Below are 24417 nucleotides of genomic sequence, written 5' to 3' on the forward strand. Positions count from 1 at the left end.
ACCTCATGTGTGTCTGTTAAGGAGGCTGGGGGGAAAAAAAAAAATTGTGATGAACAGTCATGATTTGCAACACAAAAAAAGAATGGATATGAAAAAAAAAAAAATAGTACCAATGCCAAATGTTTTTTTCATCTCCTGTGAAGGAAAATAACATACAACACACATCAACATATAGTGTAATGGAAAAATACAAATCCTGATTACTGTCTTCTGTTGCTGAAACATGAATACTTGAATTTACCAGTTGGTGGCTCTGCGATGACAAATGTCCCAGATAGTGAGACATAGCCTCAAATTTTTCTCTGCAATTCTGAAATGGCACCAGTCAGATCTGAGTTTAACTTCTGTACGAAGAGAAACACTCTAAGAGTTCTGAAAAAAAAAAAAAAGACTTTTTACCTGACAGCAAAGCGCGTAAAGTGGTTCTGATGATGGCAGACGGGCTGGGATGATACAAGATAAAAGTTATAAGATGATGAAACACATTTTCTTCAGTAAATTAGAGATTAAAACTAACAGAAATGGGGGACACTGCTGTGGACACAGATTTGAGATCAACAGGATTCTGAGAACCCCATGAAGTGGTGTATTCACACCACATCACACGAGCTGTGATTTCAAATTGCTAAAATTGTTTTCTGTAAAATCTAAACAGAGAAACCTATTTTTCATTGCAGCACAACTTTTAATCATATCAGTCACTGTAGTCAGATCTTTTTTAACCTCTAAAATGGGTACCAAACTGAAACTCCCTCTCAATCAGGTTTTCAGACATTAGCCGTTATATCAGTTATAACACAGGAAGCACCTGAGAGATTAAAACTGAGCATTTTGACATCACTTCAGATACATAGGCTTCTCTTCTGAAGAAGGGATTATTTTTATTAATACTCACTTATTAAAGTGATTATTAAGTGAGCACTCCAGTCAAAAAATACGTACACAGTTTCTTCCCTGGTATGACCTTTGGATGTAGCTCGATCCCACTGATGATTTCCAATTTTTTCATAGCTTGAAAAAAAAAAAAAAAGTGGAATTAGAATGACTAGAAATCCAGATTTGATCCCAGGGAGAACCTGGTATATTCAAAGATGTACAAAAAAGGAATAAGTATATAAATATAAGAATATAAATACCAACCATCAGCAAAGGAAGATGTAGACACTACTTTGAATATATCATGAGTCAAAGTCAGCTGCTAAAATAAAATGCCATGAAGTTTCAGATTAATACAAATAAAGGCATCAGTTTGTCAAAACTTAAAATGGTGACGTTATAAGTTTTGGATGTGCTGCATTACCTTTATTTCACTATGTGCAGAGCCATAGATCTGCGCAGTTTGTTCTGCTAAATTGCGCATCATCAACTCTAATGATCTGGTGTGGAGCCGGGGGCACCTCTCCTTTGTCTGCAGGGTACAGGGGTGCCATGCTTTCTGCAAAAGTTAGAATATAAGAAGAGCACAGATGCCATAAAGCAAACAATATTTGAAGTTGTGGGTGGAAGATTACATTTTTAAAAAATTATGAACAAATTGCTCCTTTTAAACAACAGGGAACAGCATTTTAATAGTGACAAGTGATGTCAACTTTGGCATTCAGGCCAGTAGATATCAGTATTGAGGAGCTTTGTGACAAACAAGTGTCCAAATCCTGTAAACTACAGTTGGCTGACCATCTCACAACCAACATGGGCCTAGATGTTTGCACACCATGGAAATAGCCATCGCTTTTTTTTTTTAATTTACAACAGTTGTCACTACCTTGTTATCTGCATGACTGCATACGTACCCTGTGACACTTCCTCTACAAATAAGAAAAATTAGGCTATCAGTGAAGCTAATGGGACCTAGTTCTTCCAGGATTCTGGACTGAGGTAGTCCAGTCCTGGCTATTTGGATGGAGTTCAGATTATTTGCAAGGCGTAACTGACACTGTTTTATTTGTGCAAATAGATTAAGTGGTAATCAATCAGCACCTCCTGTTGTATTGGTAGTTTATCACATATTAATGGCAAAGTTCAGTAACGGTTGTAACTTTACAATTTCACTTAGAGATGGCTATAGAATGGCAAATGCTATCCATACAAAGGATTTTGTTCGATCAAATATATTCCACTGTGTATCATATATATGTAGATTTAAGTTGGCTTGTAAATATTCTTAATAATGATTTAGCTTCTTACAAAATAACAGTAGAGGTGTCCATAGCTCAGGACATGTTTGATGACGGCATGGGCTGTGATACATAGGTCGCAGAGCGTGCAGAGGTAGCATGTCCTGTTTGTCTTCACACTAATGCATTCAATAATATGGTGTAAACCTGCAAGATGATGGTCAGATATTTGGACAATGTTAGAAATTAAAAAAAAAAAAAAAAAAAAAGGAAAGACAACTATGCAGTAGATTTTCCATTATATTTGCATCTCTTTTGAAATGTGAATATCAAGTTTGATACAATTATGAGAATTTCATTGTTGCAAAAAGTATTGTATCAGCAATGTATTGCCCTAAAGAGGACTTAGGATTGACAAAGCATGTAAAGAGACGTTTACCAATTGTCATTCTTGAAGCCAGATCCACTTCATGCAAGGACTTCTCACAAAGAACAAAGATTTCTTTCATATGGTATTTCTTTCATTTCATCTCTTTCTTTCATCGTATTTGAAAGGAAAGATTTCTCGGGAATAGTAAACACACTCACCAAGAAGTGGATGGATCCTTTTGCTATCTTTTTGATATGCTTGAATCATTGTTCTTTTTGGCATGAAGTCTGAAATGAAAAAAAAAAAAAAAAGCTTAAGGGGAGAAAAAAGAAGTCCAGAATATGTTGAGAGAATAGTTTAAATTTCAGATTTGAGTCAGCGGATCATCTTATATTTGTCACTGAATTATCAATGGCAGATTCCCACTGATGTAAGGAAACTCTTCACCAAGCACAACTTTTCATCCTCTGAGAAATACTGACATGCACATGAGATGAGAACAACTTTATTTATCCCAAAGGAAATTGTTGTGCCAGAGTTTCAAGTAAAAAAACATAACAATAAGAGATAATAGTAGAGAGGAAGAATAAGAAATAAATGTACCTTCAAACAATCTGAGAAGTTTCTCATTTTCATAAAGGGAGGACACCACTGTGGAGAGGCAATAACCAATGATGTATATCATATTTAGTGATGTACAGTAAAATCTGAGTTGCTCGATTTAATAGTTCATCAAGATACCTTGAATGTATGGCATTTTTTCATACTGTCGCAACAGATTTGTGGGCAATTCCAACATCTGAACAGAAAAAAAAGTGTGTTCAGCGTATCAGTGTTACTTATTTTTATAGTATTATCACTGCAATTACCTATTATCATTGAAAAGTAGCCGTCTTTTACTGAAGTTTTATTTCATGCATTTTAGAGATCATTAGCATTTGGTGCAAATTCAACTTTCAAGGTAAATATTTGCTAGTAACCTTTTAATTACAACATCTAACATTGTACATTCATTCTCCAAAGACCTTGATTTACATTTGTGTATCCAAACCTGTAGGTGTTGATCCTGTTGATTTAGTTCTTCTGATATCTCATGTGTTAGGATGCCTATCGCATATTTGCAGGGTATCCAAGCGAAATTCAGCTTATTTGGGTCTGTGTAACTCTGAAACATAATGTACAATAAACTTTTGCAAGTCCATTCTAACCATAGGTTAATAGTGAAGATGTTGGGCTCTTACAAAATAGTTGCTTTTGTGAGACGTAGAGCTGAGGTGGCTTAATATCTTGTTTGATGCCAAACTTTGCTCACAGATATGGCACAGGTAGAAAATGTTTGATACAGACCGACTGAAACAAGCAGTAAGCAGAGACAGGCCTAGGAAGAAGTAAATTTAAGATTGAAAAAATACTTTCCAAATACTATTTGTGATTCTTTCCAAGTTGTTTTATTGTGTATATATATAACGATATTTAGAATGCAAACATATCAGGACTACAACAAAGCAAAATCAATATGTTTTAATGCCTCCATGATATTGAGGCTCTGTGCTATTCGGCATTGTTTGCAAGTCAATCTGAACAGTAAACCCAAGGACAGTTGACAAACCTAAGATGGGTTCTTTCAAGTCTGGTCTACTTTGCCAGCACAGAACAACAACAGATGGGACATGTACTGCAGAGAAAACATCAGAGTAAGGGAAATCAGAGTAAGGGAAATCAGCACATAGTTTCATTTATTAATTGTGGCAGACCTATACATAATATAATATGAGCACTATAGTACTATGAATCACCAGTGAGCCTCAAGGACATACATAAGCCTTCTACAGCTAATTACAGTGAATACAAAAACAGAAACTTAAAGAATAAAAGAAATAAAGTAGCTGAGGCAGACTTACCATGATCATTGAATTTACCTGGGGATCAAAATAATTGACACAAGTTTGTCCATCTTACTTTAAGAGGAAAACATAAGACACTGAATGTATGCTGCAGAACAGGGCATAAATATGTTTTACCTTCCGGAAAGACATCGGACATTTTCTGTTAAAAAATGAAAGACATAGAGATTAACTCATGTTAATGTTATCGCAACAACAGAATGCCACAATCCTTTTAAGCAAGAATACACCAAAAGAGGCCATTACATGCAGAGAGCAGCACACCGTTTTTGTCAAAGGCCACAGCTTACTTTTGTAAATCGAGGGCTAAGATCTGGCAGTTAATTCATAGGATTTAAACTTCAAAGCTAGGTATCTTATTCATATTTTTAATGTTAATTTGATGGTTTAGATTTTTGAACTTGGAAACTTTGAAATTTGGATACTTCAGTTTGCCTTGTTATGACAGGGCTTTTGGGGAAGGTTCCAGGTGTAAGGATCATCTTAGCCAAGATTCTTACAAAGCTGAAATAATATTGAAATGTGACATAGGAGCATGAGCATGATGATTTAATGCAGCTGTAACTATGTTGCTTTGTAGTAATATTAAGTAGCCCAATATTAATATTACAACTCCTTGTGAAGATACTGCTTATGTGTGCTGACCCTTCTACAAAGGCTAATCTAGGAAACATTAAAAAGACATAACCTGATTCAATGAAGCCTGCTTCAGAATTTCATCATTATGTGGTAGCCCAAATCCTACTGTATATTGTGGAGGACATAATGTCATTTTGATAAGGCAAAATACAACAGAAAAGCAAGAACAGATACTTGCTGGCCAGACAGTGATAACAAATAGTGAAGCAGCCTACAAGTCATAGCAAAAACAAAAGAACATGTTTACAGCAGATGGTGGTTAACTCATGTAGTGGGGTTACTGACATGAGGAGACCATCAGAAATGGACAAATAACCCCACATAAGGTAAAGGACAAAGAAGGGAACAATCAGGAGGTGGTAGCAAGGAGGAAGTCCAGAAAGGATACGTGGAGTCAGAAGGAGTTGAGGAACTGTCCCGGAGCTTTTCAACTGCTAACAGCTAAGCTTTACGCACTAACACACACACACACGCATGCATGCATGCATGAACACACGTGTGTTTGTGTGTGTGAGTGTGTGTGATGCTTGGCAAGAAATATATTAGAAAGTCTAACTGCTATTATCATCTCCACTCATTCCTCATAAAAGAATGCTACAGAATCCAACAATATGAAACAGCAATTCTTAAAAAAAAAAAAAAAGTATTCATTTGTAGGGTAAAAATTCATTTTATCTGCAATTTGTAATTAATAGGACTTGTCTCATCCTCAGCAGTCCAGTATTTGAGAGACCTCCATTCATTTTAAGGACAGTGTTATCATTGATGCTGACCACATATAATCAGCCTGTAGGTGGCTTTTTATCACCAGATCGCAACCCAATCGCAGATGGATTTCACTTGCTTAATGTTGAAAGCCTATAATCTGCTTTTGTTATCTGTATATGAATATAAGCCTGTCTGTACAAAGACAGTTATACTTCCTTTCCGAAATCGAAAAACTCAGAGTGAAACTAGGTTATTTCCTGTTTTATAAGATTGTGCAAAATATTCCAGACAACTAATGTCGCATATAATCAAGAAACACCAAAAGGAAAATAAAAAGAGAGGGTCCAGCGAGTCATAGCAGAGTATAACAGATTGTTTCTGAGCATAACATCATTTGCTCTCCTCGCGAGCAAGAAACCTGTTCTGTCTCCATTTCTCCTTTCTTGAGAACTGTCGGGCGATTAGACCTGACACGTAAGACGAAACTTAAGGCAGCTTAAGGCAAACTTAAGACCCACAAACAAGCAACATCTGAAGACAGCTGCAGAAAAGGCCATGCAAAGCATCACAAAGGAGGAAACTCGGCATTTGGTGATGCCCTTGGGTTCCAGACTTCAGGCAGTCATTGCCCGCAAAGGATTTTCAAAAAAATATTGAAAAGTAACATTTTACTTAGGCTTATGTTTATTTGTCGCATTACTTTTGAGCCTCTGAAATTAGGAGCGTTTGTATAAAAAGCTAGAATTCCTACATGTTAAATCATATATTTTTGTTCAACCCCTTGAATTAAACCTTGGAGATCGCAATTCAATTCTGTTGTAGTTGTTTCATTTCAAATCCAATGTGTTGGCATGCAAAGCTCGAATCATGAAGATTGTGTCACTGTCCAAATATTTCTGGGCCTAACTGCACGCACACGCACACACACCTCTATGATGATTATTTCAGGGGTATACTACACCTGTGAAAGGGACAAAGGTGTTGTAACAAATAACAGTCGATACCTACCTCTCCATGAGCCTTTGAGTTCACATGGACCTTGAAGTGAAAAAAGTTCTCACATTTTTTGAGGCAGACCTGTAAGAAGAATAAAGATAGTATAAATCAAGCGCATACAATTGTAGAAATGCCGATGCTAAAAGGTCTTATTTCACATTACAAACTGCCACATAGAATCAAAAGATAATCTGAATCATCAAGTCATCATTAAAATCAAGTATAACTGTCTTTGTACTTCACAATTGTAGGGCACTTTGTGTTGGTCTTTTACATAAATTTATGATAAGATATTTATGTTTGTGGTCATAGTGTGACAAAATGCGGAAACGTTTACATAGGATGAGTACTTTTGCAAGTCACTGTATATAATCAAAACTGGCTTAGAAGTTCCTAGGACCCAAAGAAAAACTAAAATATTTTGTTAATTGACTATCCTAATCTCTTAGAAATATCTTCTTCTTGAGATCTCCTCAAGAAAAATAAAATAAAACCAAGATTTGTAAATGAAATGGAGCAGCCTTGGGATTATGGGACTGACAACAAATGAAACGCATGTGATGTGCAGTCATAAGAGTAGATTGATGGGAAGGACTGAGAACGTCACAGGTGAGCTGACAGCTTATTCCATCATACATCTAGAATCGTGTGGCAAAGTGTTGAAAATGGAACACGTGATGAGAAACATAACACGAGCTGTTTACTTCAGAGCTGAAGGTTTGAATCACTGCCAGTTCAAGTCTTTTCTGGAGAATTTAAGATCAGGATATGGAAACTTGCCCCACACACAAGGCTGTGATGACCTCTGAAGGGAAAAGCCCAAAAACTGAAAGAAGAATCATCTTGATTCTACATGCGGAAGTGTTCTCGGTCAAGACGCTAAGCCCCGGGTTGACCCCACTGGTCTAAGACAACCTCTCATGGTGTGAAAGTGTGTGAATGCGTGTGAGTGTGTGAATGGGTCAATGTAATCCAGTGTAAAGAGTCCCCAGGGATGTCAGGGCTAGTTATGCACGGGTTGTGAACAGTTCACTCAAAACTCCTCTCATTTTACTGACTCATGATTCCTCATCTCATTCACTCACTAGTCCCTGGTAACCTTGGAGCTAACTGACATCGAAGAGACCTACTGATCATAAAAGGATAAAAGCAGCTGCATGACAAGGAATAAAAAAGTAGAAGGTTCGGTCGAAGAAAAGATGAGACAGTGATTGGAGGAGAGAAAGCAGAACAAGGGAAAGACCAATCAAAGCTCTCCAAAGAGATCGTACTTAAAATGAAGATGCAAACAGTGCTCTTCTGTGGGTGGATTTGGTTTTGCGCTGGTTTGTGGCATCCACTCATTAACAACCCCTGCACGATCAATTGTAGTGCCCGCAATTTTACTAGTGAGTTAAATTAGTGAGTTCTATATCCAATTCAATGGACAAGTGTCTTTGTCTGAGATTTCAACATAACAATTGCAACCAGCAAATAAGAGTCTAAACAGCATATCATGGCTATTCTGACTGCTATTCTAACTACCGGTACATTTGCATAAAACACATCTATCTGCATCCTCCAAACCACCCTGGAGGATCCACTCCGTAAGGAGGCCCCAGTGTGGCCCACCTGAGCCTCAGTCCGAATGGGTTTCTGTCCGTTTTTGTGGCCTCCGCCACGGGACCACACGTTGTCCCGGTGTGTTCAGATTTCATTTAGGGAAAATGTCACAATGGACAGGAACTGGCCAAGCAAAGAATGGTTTATTAAAAGTAAAAAATACATTTACGAGATATCCCGGGTCAGAATGAATGTCACCCTGAGGGGATCGTTCACCCTCTCTGGACATGCGCTGAGGCGCGTCCAGCCTAATGTACAGATGAAGAAGTTCTGGCCCTGCTCTGAGGGGGAGCGGGTGATTTATAACGCCGCCTCAACGGTCAAGTTACTTCCTGATAAGGAGTTGTTTTTTTTACACTTTTTGGAAGTGGGATGCTAGGTGTGCCAGGCTGTGCCTTGGACTGGGTCTCAGGGTACTGTCAGTGGGAAAATACAGAGTTGGGTGTACCTTTGTCATCACGTGCTGTGTTCCTGTGAACGAATTTTGATATGTCTTTGTTTGAGATCACAACACTAGCAACCTGCAAATAAGAGTCTAGACAACATGTCATGACCACTCTGACAGCTATTCTAACAACATTTGCATAAAACATGTCAATCTGCATCCTCCAAACCACCCTGGAGGATCCAACGGGCTCAGGCAGGCCACACTGAGCCTCAGTCTGAGTGGGTTTCTGCTGTTTTCTTTCACACAACCCAAACTTTAACAAGTACCTATTGAAACTCCAAACTTTGATTACCCCCCCTCGAAAAAAAATAAAAATAAATAAATATATATATATAAATATATATATATATATATATATATATAGACAACTCCTCAGGGTCAAGAACTAATTCATGTACAGCAGCTACAGCAGCTATATTTAACAAAAATTTGCCACAACCGGGATAACAGACAACCTCCGTTGACAAACGCTAGCTGTCTTCTCTTCCATCCTCATCTTGAAATGAGGACCGAGAACAAGTGTCGAGAAGCCCCGGACAACTTCACAACGACGCCAGTTAACGTGCTGGTAGAATTAAAAACATTTTAATAACACTCACAGATTTCAGTCAAGTTAAAAAACACTCAACGTGTACGGCGGTATTGTACTAGAAAGTGAAGGGTACCCAGGTGAAAGTGAGGAGTCAATCAGTCGACGGGTGACTCACCTGACAATCCAAGCCTCCGCTCCTTGCCATGGCCCGCTGGTCACCTTCGCGGAAAACCGCGCTGTCTCAACTGATGGTCAGGAAAGAAAAAAAAGGTCGTTCACCTCGTCACCCTCTTACTGTTCGTCTCCGGAAGAAGTTTGCAGGTGCTTTAGGGTTCAGTCTTTCTACTCTCAGCTGAACTCCCCCGAGTACGATCGTAGGGAATTCCGACTCCTCCCACTGATAACAAAAACAACTTCCTGTTTGAGTCGCGAGCTCAAGTAATGATGACCGGCCACTAAGACGAGGATCCCAAAGAATTCATTCATTCATTCATTCATTCCAGTCAAAATAAACCCAGTTATCATCATTATACTATGTGATCATGGCTTGGTTTGATTACATAAGATGATATTTTCATTGTGATAAGTTAACATGGTATTATCTTATGAACCCAGTCAGAATCAACCCAGTTACCATCATCATCATTAAACTATGTGATCATGGCTTGGTTTGATATGGTGTGTCAAGGGGTGGATAACAGTCTGGGTCTGAAGAGCCACAGATATTCATTATATCATCTCGCTGCCATGGGAAACAGCATTTTGCAGTTGTTGATGCGGAAGTCACCATGATTTATAAGATATGTGTTGGCAAATATTATGATCGGGTAATTTTATGGTGTGGATGTGGCCTGACGGTGATTTCGAAAGCAGCATCTGATCGCTTTCATGCTTCATATATGAGAAGAGGGTTAGGGTCCCAGATTTCAGTCTTCACAGACTTCTAGCACCAGTTTAGGGTCCGAGAGACATTTTCACCTACAAAGGCTGGTTCAATCCCTCTTCTATGGTTAGTTGATGAAGCAGCTGCATGTGGTTGTTGTATGTTAAAAAACAATGTAATCTAAAGACAAACATGTTTCGTTGCTCGCATAGGTCATTGAAATAAACCCAGGTAATACCTCTCCTCTTTCCACCTGGAATGGACTCTGTCTCTGGAGATGTGATAAAAATTAGCATCAACCTTCAGAAACAGTACAGTTAATAAAGGCTAAGCAGTGATGACAATGGACAGACACACTCTTTTAAGTCGGTTTATTTCATCAATAACATTTTTGCTCTGACATTTTCATAGTTAAGCCTCTGTATTCTCCTGACTGAAAAAAGGGAAAACAAACCCAACATTCAAACACACAGTTCCATTGCCATTCACGCACATAAACGCACTTGCACACAATGTAAAAATTGAATCCAGGTTAAAGACAAGGAACAACACAGTTCACAGAAAAAAGGAAAGCTGAAGAATACAACCGTATTTTGGGATTTTGTCTGTGGTCTCATGTTTCATGAGGATTAACAGCAGAATACACAGAAGGCACATTGACATTTAACAGATACAGTGGAAGGCCTGAGTTGTGAACTAAATGAACAAGGGAAAAGTCTTAGTGTAGTGATTGTGGGCTGAGGCTTCGGTGTGTTCTCTCACACAGGAGTGCTTTTGTACCCTTCAAAATAAAAACAGACATGAAACAAAAAAGGGTAAAAAAAAAAAGGGTCATTCAAATTACGAGTTTTCTTTACGATATTAAGTCGTCACATTAATCTCAATCTGTCTTTCCTCTCAGACTCATTTGGCATTTCAACCATCATCTCAGTCTTCAAAGTAAAAAATATCAAAATCTCTGCTGGTGCATTTCATGTTCCACTTATTTTACAAACACGCACTTCTTTTTCTGCTACAATACCACACACATATGTAGCCCTGTAAATTCCCGATCTATCCCTGTGTCTGTTTTTTCGAACCCCCAACCCCTACCCTTTAGTGTGGTCACACTCTGTCCCGTCATAGCTCGTCGTGGGCGGCAGCTTCATCTGCTCGCAGTTTGAACTCTGCCACGGTAATCTTTCCATCCCCATTCCGGTCCTGGTTGGTAAAGATGTTGTCGATAATGCGGATGGGATCGAAGCCAGGAGCCAAGCGGCCCTTGCCCTCCTGCACCTGCTTCATGATGTAGTCTGTGAACTGCAGAGGCAAAGGAGGCAGGAGGAAATTACAGACAATAGTGCATAAAATTATAAGTTCAGAGGGAGTGTGATATCTTTTCATCTTGGAACACACACACACACACACACACACACACACACACACACACACACACACACACTGGGGTCAGGAAAGAACCCTACTCTTAACATGTACTTAAGAAGCACTGCTTTTCAGGCTCTGCTTTCCAGGCTCTGAAGTAGTCATTGTTGATTTTTGTGTTTTCAGTGGCCATTTAGACACAGTGGATTAGAATAATGGGAATTCATGTAAACAGGAACACAAGAGAAGAATTTACACACATGCTCATGTCACCTACACATTAAACTGGGTAACACAACAATCAGCAAACATGCTTATTTGAAAAGTCAGTGTGCCTGCACACAAGTGATGGAACCAGGCTGGGTAACTAAACTCCATCTCGGTGTTCCAGACCAGGCTCGAACAATGCTGTTTAACTGAATATGTATGCCACGGCTAGCACCAGTTACAAATTGTCATGCAGGTGCTCTGTGTTGTCGATCAACTGCGGCCAATCACTGTGTGCTTTTTTTTTCTTTGTTAAATTCAGCACAACTATTCAAGGTGGTGGCTGATGTGCATCACCCCAAGGGGAAATGCTATGTCCTGACTGTGTGGTTTGTGAGCCCAACTACCATTGGGAGTTGCAGATTCTGATGTGTTTGTTTCAGGTAGCCAAAAAGATTCTTTCTCTTTGTTGTTCTACTAACAAAGGTAGGTAGTAGGTTGTTCTTCTGAGGACTCTTGGTTTTATTGATTTCATTAATTTGAGCAGCACCCTTTTTTCTCAATTGTAACTCTGCACCTTCTTTACTGACTTGCATAACAAATAGCTCCATCTGGTTTGATGTTGTGTCCCCTTGCCAAGCCGGCAAAATAACAATGTAGAATACGGAAACCTGTGTGATACCTGCACTTTTGGGTTAGACTGGAAATACAGTCACATACCTCTGATGGCTCCACCTGCTCATTCTTATCCTTGTCCATCTCGCTAAAGAGGTCAGAAGATACATCTTCATTCCAGACAAACATGTAGCCCTCAGGGAGTCCTTCCTCCATGTCCTCCAGCTCAATTTCAAACACCAACACTGCGCTGCCGGGAACTTCATCAGCTGTGCGAAACAAATCCATAATTACGTTTAGAGGAGCAGGTGTCGAGGTGGGAAACCATTCCCCATCAATTTTGGAATGATGTGAACTGAAAATGTATACTCAATGTATGTGTATATGCAAGGCAAAGCTTTACAGCTTCCTGTCTTTGAGTGTAATATAAAAATTGAGTGTGACTTACTGACTCCTCTCTCCCCGTAGCCCAGGTGAGGTGGAATAATGACGTGTCTCTTCTCGCCCACACACATGTCCATTAGTCCCTCCTCCATCCCGGGGACCACCTGGTTGATCCCTAAGACAATGTTGTATGTCTTTCCATAGTTATACCTGGAATAAATCAAGATTGAGTTTGTCATTTATCATTACAAAGAAAGCAAAAAATCAGATAAGCTGATGAAAGTATTATGTTTGGCAACTATTCTGACAAATACGAATATTCAAAGAGAGCTGTGTTACTTTTTATCCCACTGAAGTTGATTCTACAGTGTAATAGCAGAATCTTACCTGAGTGTCAAAAAGAATATCAGCACTGTGAAAACATAGTGAGTGTTCAAGACAGAGAGGCATTGGAGTTGGGTGTGAAGGAGGGTAAGCCTGGTCAGGGTACATTGCACGAACATTGGTCTTGTCATGGAAATTTTTTGAAGGCTTTTTTAAGAAAGTTGTCGAATGATAAAGAATGGTCTTTGGATGTTTATTTTGAGGCCCCAAAAGGTACAAGTCTCAGAGTACAGAGTAGTCTGCAGCAGAGTACAAAAAGCACATGGTGAAACTGGCTTTTTATGACTAGAGAGAAGGTACCATCTTGAAAGACAGTCAGGAAATGCTCCTGGTCCCACAGTATGTACAGAGCAGGAAGAACACTCCATATATGGACTTATTTGTGAGGCAGACAGTTGATGAAGTGGTGGACACCTTGTTCTGAATACATCCTACCCTTTTTTTACTTCTCTGTCCCCCTTTCCCTTGTGAGTTTCACACTCAGTACTTTTGCACTGAAAGCATATACACGGCATAGACATTGGTTCAGATATTTTCCCTTCTACAGCAGTTAGTCTTCTGCACTCACATTTAAAAACCCAACAAAGTTGTACGACAGGACAACTCATGAGTGCATCTGCCTGTTGAGTTGAGCTAAATAGGATCCCCTCTGCAGTCTCTCCTTGGGATTGTTTTTTAATAGAACAATGGCCTCTGCACCAATCACACATTACATTTCAAGGTTTCAAGGCTCCGGATAAGAGAAAAATGTGCAAATAATCATGCTGGTTGGTAACTGTGATTGTTTTGTCTGGCCTTGACAGTGTTCTTTTACGATTCTTTTTTAAAGCAGGCTGGAACTGTGGCTTGTTTTAATGACCCTTTGAATACAGGTGAAAGCCATGGCCAGCCGGACTTATTAAATCTCTAGTGGGTAAATTCTTAGCAAATTCTAAACAAACGAGGAAGAAAGATAGTAATTATGTTTACCAGGTTTCAGGCTCCCAAGTAATTAGATTACTCCCAGGGTAAGGGAACGTGTCTGGGGGAGTCGCTCTGGAGGATATCCACCCCATTATATTTTATATAATGAGAGAAAACATGAGCTCCAAAAAATCCACAAAAGAAGATTATATGGCAGGTCACTACTGAGTTTGTGGAGTCTATCATCTGACCAAATGCGCATGAACCTGAGGGAGTACATATGTACTGAGTCCCAATCCCTGAAAAAAAGGACACCTGAAAAGCAAAGAGTGACAAAGATACAAACAATATAATGTGGAGGCCCCATGATGTGTTCTCTACATAATCGTTACCACATGGACATATATCGCAAGGTGGACAAACCATGAAATACATAAAGATGCCTGAAAGTAAGGGTTCAGAATTGGTGCAGGGGTCCCAGAAAGGTCATGGAAGTATGAAAAGGATGGTTAGAAGAGATACTGGTTGACTAAGAAAATAGCTGTAAAAATAAACAGAAAATGGCACCAATATATACTGTGTCACTCCCACATGCTTTGCTTCCTGAGGAGGGAAAAGACAAAATGTGGATCCCATTAAAATTGAGATTTAACTGGTATAGAATAAAAGGGGAAAGGGCAGAAACATGAACCCCATTAAAATTGTGATAGGGCTAATATGGAATAAAAAGACATCAATGATACCAATAAAAATGATCAAAGTAGAAATAAAATAGGGTTGTTCTGAATAAACACATCATGCGAAGAAGGTGTGAATAGCCATGCCCTCTGGCCTCTTACATAACCCTGTAATTTGCATATTTGCTCTTTTAAAAAGTGATGATTTCTGTTATGTTGAGAGTTGTTTGCCAGAGAGAGCTCCAGCTTGTAATCCTTCATAAAGAATTAAGTTCTCTGAACTCAACTCTGCTGGACACAGGAGCTCATTGGAGCTGTGAAAATAGTTGATGTAACTCTGTAACTTTACTGTTCTGTGAGAACCCAAGATGGGTTTGCTTAATCATCTGTCTCCGCTCAAAAATGTGTCCTTCTCGAAACAATTTGAAAAACCAAGTAGTCAAACAAGCATGCATCCTAACTGATGGAATTTTGTTCTTCAAGACGGCAACTCCTCTCTATGCCAAAAACCCAGCCCTGCCATGTGTTCTTTGTATTCTCCTGCAGACTGTGCTCTGCGTGACTTGTACCTTTTGAGGCCTCAAAATTTACATCCAAAGACCATTTTGACCATTCTTTGTCATTTACCGCATTTTTTTTAAGAAGCCTCCAAAAAACTCTACCACACCAATAAAAACGATTGAAACGCAAGAAAAAAGGGGTTCGACCAAACAGATCGGTCATGTGAACTGAGTTTGAGAGCTTGTCCGAAAAAAACAGGTGGACTGCTTGCTCGTGACAGAGTGATTGGTATTTCAGCTTCAAGATTATTTGTGTTGGCCTGTCCCAGTGCACTTGCACAGTACCTCCTGGCAATGATGCTTTTTGTGCACCAGCTGATGCACATCAGCGAGCGCTTCAGCTTCCTGTCTGTGATGTTTTCATGTATGCTTACTGTGCTTGCATTTTTCCCTCAAAGTGCTGCCAGCGCCTCTGCCCGCCTGCTCCGAGAGCTAAGCATCCCTGCGTAGGGGCATATAGTTTTCAGGAGGTTCTGAGATTCAGCATTTCTCTGGGAGTGGAGCTCTTATTCTGCATTTTTAAAGCTTCAAATCATGTGCAATCGCTGGGGGCTGAGTCTGCACAGGCCTTTGAGTGTGCCCCCCTTATAAATTCAGCTTCATCCAATTTTCAAGGTTTTATTTTACAAACAGTCCTCGACCTCTTATTGTGGCATTTATTTGTGTTCCTATTGTATTATCTCTAAGGGGCAGCGTGGCACAGGGGGATTAGAGCGGTCTTCTTTGGAACGGAACATTCCTTGTTCTATTCCCGGTTCCTCCTGGCTTGTCGAAGGGTTGTCGAGCAAGACACCAAACCCCTAACTGCTACCCTGGCACTGTTCCTTAGCTCCCTCCTCTTCATGGTGCATCCATGATGGGTTAAATGCAGTGGTCAAATTTCACTCATGTTGTGCACTATGTATGTGACAAAAAAAGGCATTTCTTCTTCTTCTGTATTCTTCATTATCATATTTCATCGCACATATCATGCAACATGAGACAAGCAAGCAAGAGGAAGGAAGGTGTGAAGCTGCCTGGCCGAAAACACAGGAAACATTTAGTGTTGTCTTGACCGACTGCTGTGCCGCGGCACATAGGCGTGCCATCAGAGATGATCAGGTGTGGCCGTGGAAAAATCCCCACTTTCACCCGATTGGTCCAAAAATTATTTCTCCAATGCAAATAACTTGTCTTTGTACATCTATGTGGGCAGCATGCAGTGACAGGAAGAACAATTAAATGCTCTTCCACGAGATGGCAACAGGTAGTGAATGAACCTGTGTATCTACCTGCTGCTGCTCAAACAGCAGAGTAATATGTGATGAATACATAATATGTGATGCTTTGAGTGAGACAGCGGCAGTGGTACGCACTGGATAAATATTTTAAAAGAAAAAGTACTCAATCAGGACCTTCTGTTCCTGAAGAACATTCTGACCCAGATGAAGGACCAAGTATGAGTAGCGTTCAGAAGAAAGTAATCAAGGTGAGCTCAAGAGAATATATTAAAAACACCAAAATGCCATTTCCAAACTATACACCCTACACTTCAAGATAAGAACACAGGCTTTTTTGTTCATCTGGGTAAACAGACTGAGAAACAGGCAGCGTTGCTGAAGAAAACCACCACAATGAGTGAGAAAGCTCTGGAAGCTAGCAACAAAGTTGCTGAACTCATTGTTAAATCCAAACAGCCACACACCGTGGCAGTGATATTAATACTACCTGCCTGCAAAATCATGGTAGAAAAAATGCTCGGCCCTGGCGCTCTTAAAGAAATAGCCCCATACTGGGTAAGTAGGCTAAGACTCCAGCTTCATTGTATTTCATTAAAAATGTTTTTGACAGATTTATTTGGTGGTTTGCCGTATGATTTTTCCAATGCAAAATATGTGCCGTGGCTCAGAAAGGTTGAGAAACACTGGTCTAGACTATTTCTCATTTGATGATGTAGGCCTTTCTGAGAAGCTAGATTTTGAGGTTCCACTTATTATCAGGACTGGAACAATCAATAGCAGTATCAATTCAGCCAGTGACCTTCCAGTTATAAAAGTGTAGGTACATTCTCACTCTACTAAATATTGTACTCACGTGGAGTCGATGGGCGTGCCGTCCATCAAGGAGGCATTGTAGTGATACTTGATAAAGTCTCCTTTCTTTGTCAGCTTGTCACACACCTCCGGTTTGTAAGTGACGGTGATGGCAGTGCCGTCTGATGGATTGTGGAAGTCGATGATGTGGACATCAAACACCAGCACGGCAGAACCTGGGATCTTGGAGCCTGAAAGAAAGATTCAAGATTCAAGATTTCTCTTGTCATGTACATTGTAAGAATGTGACCACTGGGACAATGTAATTAAATTCTTACTCTGTCCACTGCCTTCACTCAAAGCGGAAAGCAATGATACTACCTGATGGTACAACGTGACAATGCGACAACTCCCAACAATATGTACGTACTAATAAGTACGTGTGGGCAATTGGGAGAATATTGCAGAGTAATGATTTAGTAAGTAATAAAGACTACCTGAGAAGGAAACACTAGCTGTTTTAAGGTAAGGAGTGGGAGTAATGTGGCTCTAGTGCAGTGTTGGCAGGCAGTAGGGGTTTGTAGTGTGATGGGAGAGTTTGACAGTCTGTGGGAAAGAAAAATGTTTTCCAAGTCTCTTTTTTCTTTGTTTCTCAGACTACTGTAATGTCTACCAGATTGCAGAAATGATAGCAGAAGTGTGAATGAGTTAGGTTGTGGTTGTGAAACGTCCTGATATGTAAATGTCCTGGAGTGACAGGAAGGCTGGGAAGTAGATGTCGTCATTAAAGAAAAAAAAAACATTATAGCATTAGGTGATTTAGTTATCCTGTGTGTTGGAGAATTAAACACACCGGTGCCCTCCTCTCCGTAGGCCAGGTGTGGGGGGATGGTGATTGTGCGTCTCTCTCCGACGCAGACGCCGATCAGACCCTCGTCCATGCCGGTGATCACGTAGCCCTGTCCCACGTAGGTGTCATATGTACGATTGCGAGAGTAGCTAAAAAGACAAATTAAACAGTGTTACTGTCTGTAGCAGAAAATAATGACATGCGGCACAGGATTTTTTTCTTGAGGGGGGCAACTGGGTGGGATGGAAATTCAGAAGATACATCAAGATGTACGTATTGTTAGTTAGATTTATTGAACAATGGTTGGTCCTAGAAAGGAATGCGAACAAAATGATGGCTAAGTTAATGTGTTGTCTGTTTGCATGCTTACCGACTCTTTACATAATGCCAATATATGAAAGGTTACAATAAGACAAGGGCCTCAGTACAATGTGACTGTATAGCGCAGTATAACTGCAGAAAAAATCAAACATAAACATTTTGAACTCTGAAAAAAGACATATGGTTGAAGATTACTTTTAAGCAAATTACTCAATGTCTAGTTGAGTCATTTTATTGATGTAATAAAAAAGATAAACTTCAATTATCCACCAGCAGCAAAACCAAAAATGCCATCCTCTCACTGTGCTGCTTTCCTTTTACTGGCGCATGCAGTCGCTTATTAAGAGCGGCAAAAATATTTTAACATGTTTTATCTAGATGTTACAAGATCCCCATAATCTTCAAACAAACCAAATTAAACAAACACTGAACTAAAGCAAACAAACTAAAATAAAATACATTTTAATTAAATACTCATTAAGTATTTTCAAAAGCCACAGGGAGCCGCATCAGAGGGCTCTAAGAGCCACATGCGGTGCTGGAGCCGTGGGTTGCTGACCCCTCCAGCAAAATAAGGCTCTGTAGAGGGTAACACAAAAAAGGAATTAGAGAATGTTGTATTAGTTAATTCTTCTTCTTTTCCTTTGTGCTTTTCACATCAGGGGTCGCCATAGCGAATCAACCTTCTCCATTCTTGTCGCAATCTTCTTGTCTTGGCAACTGGACTTGAAATTCGTCTTTGTCCAGCTGCCAAGATTTCGACAAGAATTCACCATGACCTGGATGACTGAGAACCTCCACAAACAACCTTCTCCATCTAACCATATGCTCTGTATCCTCCTCTATCACATCAACTACCTTCATATCCTCTCTCGCTACGTCCAAAAATTTTCTATTTGATCTTCCTCTAGACCTCCTGCCTGGCAGCGCCAATTCCAGCATCTCCTCTGTATATGACTGATTCATCTCAGTCTGGCTTCTCTGACCTTCTCTCCAAAACAGCTCACGTGCGCTGTCCCTCTGACAGACTCATTCCTGACCCTATCTATCCTGGTTACTCCCAAAGAGAACCTCAACATCTTCATCTCTGCGACCTCTGGCTCTGCCTCCTGTCTTTTTGTCACTGTAACTGTTTCTAGTCCATACAGCATGCCTGGTCTCACCACTGTCTTGTACGCCTTTCCTTTGTTTCTGGCTGATAGCCTTCTATCCCATCGTACCCCTGACACTTTTCTCCACCCATTCCAACCTGCTCGAACCCGTTTCTTTGCCTCTTCTCCACACAATGTTGTATTTTTAATAATCCCTCTTAACCTGGTCTACTGTGAATGCATGGAAATGCTGCCACCTTGTGGCCAAATTAACGAATGCACAAATAGGAAGTCCAGCCAGTGACATTTCATCTAAAATACGTTGTTTGTTTCAAAAATGATCTAGAGGGTAAAAGGTTCTGTGAATATTATTTACCTTACAAACTGTTTTTGTTCAAATTTCTAGAAGTCAAAAAAACAAGCATTTTAAAAGTTGTTCACATGTTGCCTTGAACAGTTCGGACAAAACATTAAGTAACGAGTATGTATTTTTTATTGTGGGGGGAAATTAAATAGTATTAAAAAGCACATTGTACGTAGTGATGAACCGCAATTTATTCTTTCCTGACAGCGGGCTGTGTTTTTATCAGGTCACAAAGTAACTACCTTACCTAGATTTTCTCACGAATGATCCCTATTTAGCATTGACAATCACCTGTAACACACACCTGGAATCGAAGAAAGTTCCATCGAGGAGGCTGCCGTTATAATGATAGCGCATGAAGTCCCCGGCCACGCTCTTCCTGCTGCAGGACTCGGGAACCTTCTGATTGGTCACTGCGATCCCATCTTTAGGGTTGTGAAGGTCCAGAAGCACGACATCGAACACCAGAGACGCCTGTCCAGGGATATCGCTTCCTGGACAGGATGGAAGTGGAGAGAGAAAAAGAGAGAGAGAGGGAAGCGGGGGATGCAGATGAAGAGTTTGATATATTGATGTCATATTCTGTAATGGAAACTTCAATTGAAACTTGAGTTTATGATGCTCACCATCTCCGTTCTCTCCGTATCCTAGTGATGGCGGCATCGTGATGATCCGTCTCTCGCCGACACACATTCCCAGCAGGCCCTGATCCATACCGGCGATTAGCCAGCCGATGCCGACGTAGGTGTCGTACGTTCGCATCCGGGTGTGGCTGCAGCCCGGAGTCACATATAGCGTGTCAGTAATGGGAATATATGTGCGCGGCAGTTTGTACAAACCGCGGCCGAAACACAACCGACCTGGAGTCGAACAGAGTCCCGTCCAGCAGGGTGCCGTTGTAGTGGTAGCGCACATAGTCAGACACCTCCACCTTCCTGGTGCAGGTCGTCGGGGTGTGGTACGTGTTGATCTGGACGCCATCATCCGGGTTCCAGACATCCAGCAGCAGGACGTCAAAGTGGAGGATGGCGTCGGCTGGGATGATGTCACCTGGAGGTCGAGGGAGCAGACGTCATCCAACACTCCTTGTGGTTCTTTACAATTAGTGTGTTTCTCTGTCATTTCTATTGCATCTATCTGTAACTGCATTGTTACAAAAATGGGTTAATCAGTTTATGTATTCATCTTTCACCTTTCCCTGTCTTTGGAAAGCCCATGAAATGAAAAGCGTGATTCCTGGTGTGAAACAATTCAATATTTTGTGTTACATATAGGAACACAAAATATTCTAATTTCCCGCCCTGTGACTCTTTGCAGTGTGTGGTGGCGCAACACAAAACCGATGAACAAGTATCTGGTTGCTGTTATCTGTCGTGTGATTTGCTGCTGCAAATGCCAATCTGTGTCTGCGACAAGTTTCCTTTTTTTACAGAAATATGTAGAGAAAAGGAATTCTGCTGAAAAAGGGGGCTTGTTATCATATTATCATTCACATTATATTCACTATGTATACGTGTGTGTGAATATTCATATGTTTATATGTGTTTTTAAAATCTTAAATTCAGCATTATAAGAGCTGCCAATTGACTTTTGATTTTTATTATCATTATTTTAAATCCTGGATAAAAGAATAATAAGTAGCGGGGGAATTAATGTCGAGCAGCACTCTGCTTGCACCAAGAAGGTTCCCAAGTTAGATTCTGGTGGCTAACTATGTTAGCAGCCTGGCTGTAAACCCCACACACACCCCACTCCCACCCACACATACCCACTCAATGATAACAGGGGCCTGTTCAATTCTCACGTGAGCCTGTGTACAGGAAAAGAGGTTTAGATTATCAATGAATTAATGAACAGATACTGGTCCATGGGTGGGCAAACTTTTTGGCTCAGGGGCCACATTTGACAGACGGGCACATATAAAAAAGAAACGCATTAGTTGACAGTACATGTCAGACTCGTCTGACATTTGCTTTGAAAATAAAGCCAGCTTGGTTTTGAAGGCTCCAACATTTTCTTGCATTTCATGCACAAACCGTTATTTTCCCTTGTAGCTTCACATCCAGCTCATTCATGTGTGTCAGTAAAGGTTAAATCACAAAGCCAATCCGAGTCATTCAGCTCAGGAAAATGTGATTGATGTTTGATTTGATGTTTGATGTTTGATTCTTCGATGATGAATCCATTGACCAGACATGGAACTAAGAAGTTAAAAAAAAAAATTGGGGGAAAAAGTCAGACAAACAGGTCTCTTATTATTAAAATAATATTATTATTAAAGACAAAAATGTATTTGTTCATTTTTTTTCTTTGTGAAAGCTACTATGCTTAAGTCGGTAAAGTTAAGGCAGTTTATTTTGAAAGTTCACACTGGGTGAGTCAAGTCGGCAAGTTATCATTAACAGACCTCTAAAGCTGTCTCATTCCATTCTGTGTTTTTTTTTTCTCCAATTCAAATTGGAGGTGGTGCGCGGAGCCTCGGCTGGTACCTGTCCACACATGCCCCCACTTCCCTCCCATTATCTTTCCCACCGAGATCCAAACACATTGACGTGCGTTCACCATGTCTTCGGAGAGGTCGATCTTTAGTTTTGCAGTTAAACCTGTGTTATAAGCTTATGAAAATCTGAAAATGTATGTCCTGTGTGTGATGCAACTCTGTCTGAGATCATCTGGCACCAAGGAGCAGCCCACTTGGGTTTCTGCTATGCTTGACTTGAAGACAAGACATGGTGCTGGATGCTCCTGCCAACATCTGACAGAAACATCCTGTGGCGTTTCACCTGGGATTCAGACAGTCATGTGATGGTGCAGGAAAGGAGTTTGTGTGTGTGTGTGTGTGTGTGTGTGTGTTAGTGTGTATCACACTGAAAAAAATCAAAGAAAAAAAAAATACAGACCATATCCTCGTTTTCCGTAGGCTAGGTGGGGCGGGATTTTCACCAGCCGCCTCTCGTTGACACACATCCCCACAAGAGCTTTGTCCATGCCCTCGATCAGCTGCTTCTTGCCCACGAACACGTTGTAGGTGCTGCCACGGTCGTAGCTGGAAGACACACAGAATACCCGTGTCAGTCTGCGAAAACGTGCAAGAAAACCATCTTTCCCCTTTTCTCAAGGAGGCTTTTTGAGTCTGGACACAGCTTTAATGTCACCCTTCACAAGGTGCCACACACATTTTCAGAGGCATTAACTGTAAGTGTGACACTTTGATTATTTTCATCACAGGAATGGTTTATATCGTTGTCATTCACCACTAATTAGTGCCAGAACCACAGTTATATAAGCCTGCTTTTATTTTGAAATTCATGTTGATCGTAGTAGATTTTATGTCATTACAGTTTGCTCATCTTAATCCCTCATTAACAAATGCATCCGTTGGAGTTAATTGGAATGAAACAGATGGAGAAAATGGTAATGAAAAAAAGTCTATATGTAAACATGTAACTTTGATACCGTCGTCTCCTTCTTCCTTTTTAAATTAATTACAATAATAATCTAAATAAATTGTGAGTGAAATTGATCCTAGAGGTTGAAACACTGGACACAGATGCAACTGGGAAGTTTTACTATTGGCCGTGCAGTGACGTCACAACCGGCGTGACGTCCAACCACAGTTCTTGAAGGAAAGAAAATAAAAATGAAACATTTTGGAGAAAAAAAATCAAACGTGCGTGTTTTCAACAGCTTTTGCAACCTTATTATTATATAAATAATCATAATAATACTAAAAAAGTCTTTCCTCCGAGCCCGACCTGTTTCCACGTCACCGGCTGGGCGACCCTCGGTCGAAACGTCGCGCACGCGCCTCCGCCCGCCCGCCAAACCGGCTCGCTTGCGTGGCCCGTGCACACGCACACGCACGCGTCACGCCCCCACCTCCTACGGCGGTGAGCAGGCGGGGGGACGGAGGGGGGGCGAAAGACTCACCTGGAGTCGAACTTCCGGCCGTCCGGGAACATGCCGTTGTAGTGATACCGGACGAAGTCGCCGGTTTTGACGGGGCGCGAGCACTGCTCCGGGACGAACGTCTTCTCTATTACGATGTCGTCTAACGGGACCAGGGGAGCGTTGCTGCCGGCGAGCGTCACCAGCACCGAGAGGTACAGCAGGCTCTGAGCGGACTGCATCATCTTTTTTGTTTGTTTGTTTTTTCTTTGTTTTTACTCGCCGATAAAAGTCCCCGAAACTTTGGCTCCGCGGAGAGATCCCTTTCCTCTGCTCCAAGACCCGGACACCAGTCCTGCCTCCTGTCCCGGCGCGGAGGGTGAGCGTCTAGTCAAGCTAAGGTGAACACACGCTACATCCTGGATGACCTTCAAAATAAAAGGATGCTCGTATCTCCATCAAAGTGACGAGTTGCATTTTTTTTTTCCAGTAACTGTGTCAGTTTCCACCAGCTTCTATAAAATCGCAAATATCCAGTCGTTTCTGGTCTGTTTATTCAGTTCTGGTAGCTTATGAAGCAATTTATAATTTTCTTTCTTTATT

The 24417-nt window shown here is 40.7% G+C and overlaps 2 protein-coding genes across 3 annotated transcripts; both read right to left on the reverse strand.

Moving 5' to 3' along the window:
- Positions 1–2: 2 nt before the first annotated feature.
- On the reverse strand, positions 3–9679 carry LOC147216281 (uncharacterized). Of its 2 annotated transcripts, XM_086178108.1 has the most exons (17): positions 9489–9679; positions 6744–6812; positions 4506–4530; positions 4386–4403; positions 4094–4159; positions 3726–3862; positions 3536–3649; positions 3226–3283; positions 3088–3135; positions 2703–2771; positions 2185–2321; positions 1301–1435; positions 1141–1198; positions 943–1011; positions 400–443; positions 242–310; positions 3–135 (listed from the first exon to the last, which is right to left on the reverse strand). In XM_086178108.1, exons 1-17 carry the CDS (start codon positions 9516–9518, stop codon positions 58–60), a joined length of 1224 nt encoding a protein of 407 aa, XP_086034234.1. In that variant the 5' UTR covers positions 9519–9679; the 3' UTR covers positions 3–57. The 2 variants fall into 2 exon arrangements, with proteins under 2 accessions (XP_086034234.1, XP_086034233.1); XM_086178107.1 differs by having other exon boundaries at positions 17–310.
- An 879-nt stretch (positions 9680–10558) lies between these two features.
- On the reverse strand, positions 10559–24176 carry fkbp9 (FKBP prolyl isomerase 9). The gene is made up of 10 exons (XM_086177888.1): positions 23857–24176; positions 22827–22972; positions 20787–20976; positions 20553–20698; positions 20231–20420; positions 18154–18299; positions 17362–17551; positions 12829–12974; positions 12486–12649; positions 10559–11495 (listed from the first exon to the last, which is right to left on the reverse strand). Exons 1-10 carry the CDS (start codon positions 24057–24059, stop codon positions 11316–11318), a joined length of 1701 nt encoding a protein of 566 aa, XP_086034014.1. The 5' UTR covers positions 24060–24176; the 3' UTR covers positions 10559–11315.
- Between the last annotated feature and the right edge of the window lie 241 nt (positions 24177–24417).

The sequence above is a fragment of the Fistularia commersonii genome, chromosome 30 (assembly GCF_037954325.1).
Source record: "Fistularia commersonii isolate RoL2024-O1a breed Wild chromosome 30, RoL_Fcom_v1.0, whole genome shotgun sequence".
Lineage (NCBI taxonomy): Eukaryota > Metazoa > Chordata > Actinopteri > Syngnathiformes > Fistulariidae > Fistularia > Fistularia commersonii.

Bases quoted from the DNA above. Each gene is read 5' to 3' on its own strand.
- fkbp9 (XM_086177888.1), bottom strand. From the start codon at position 24,059: ATGATGCAGTCCGCTCAGAGCCTGCTGTACCTCTCGGTGCTGGTGACG. The intron at 20,977-22,826 runs GTCTGTATTTTT...CTCGACCTCCAG, and splicing joins CTACGGAAAACGAGGATATG to GTGACATCATCCCAGCCGAC. The intron at 20,699-20,786 runs GTCGGTTGTGTT...TCCGGGCTGCAG, and splicing joins GGGACTCTGTTCGACTCCAG to CCACACCCGGATGCGAACGT.
- LOC147216281 (XM_086178107.1), bottom strand. From the start codon at position 9,518: ATGGCAAGGAGCGGAGGCTTGGATTGTCAG. The intron at 3,650-3,725 runs GTAAGAGCCCAA...ATTATGTTTCAG, and splicing joins CTCACAAAAGCAACTATTTT to AGTTACACAGACCCAAATAA. The intron at 311-399 runs GTAAAAAGTCTT...GTGCCATTTCAG, and splicing joins TTTACGCGCTTTGCTGTCAG to AATTGCAGAGAAAAATTTGA.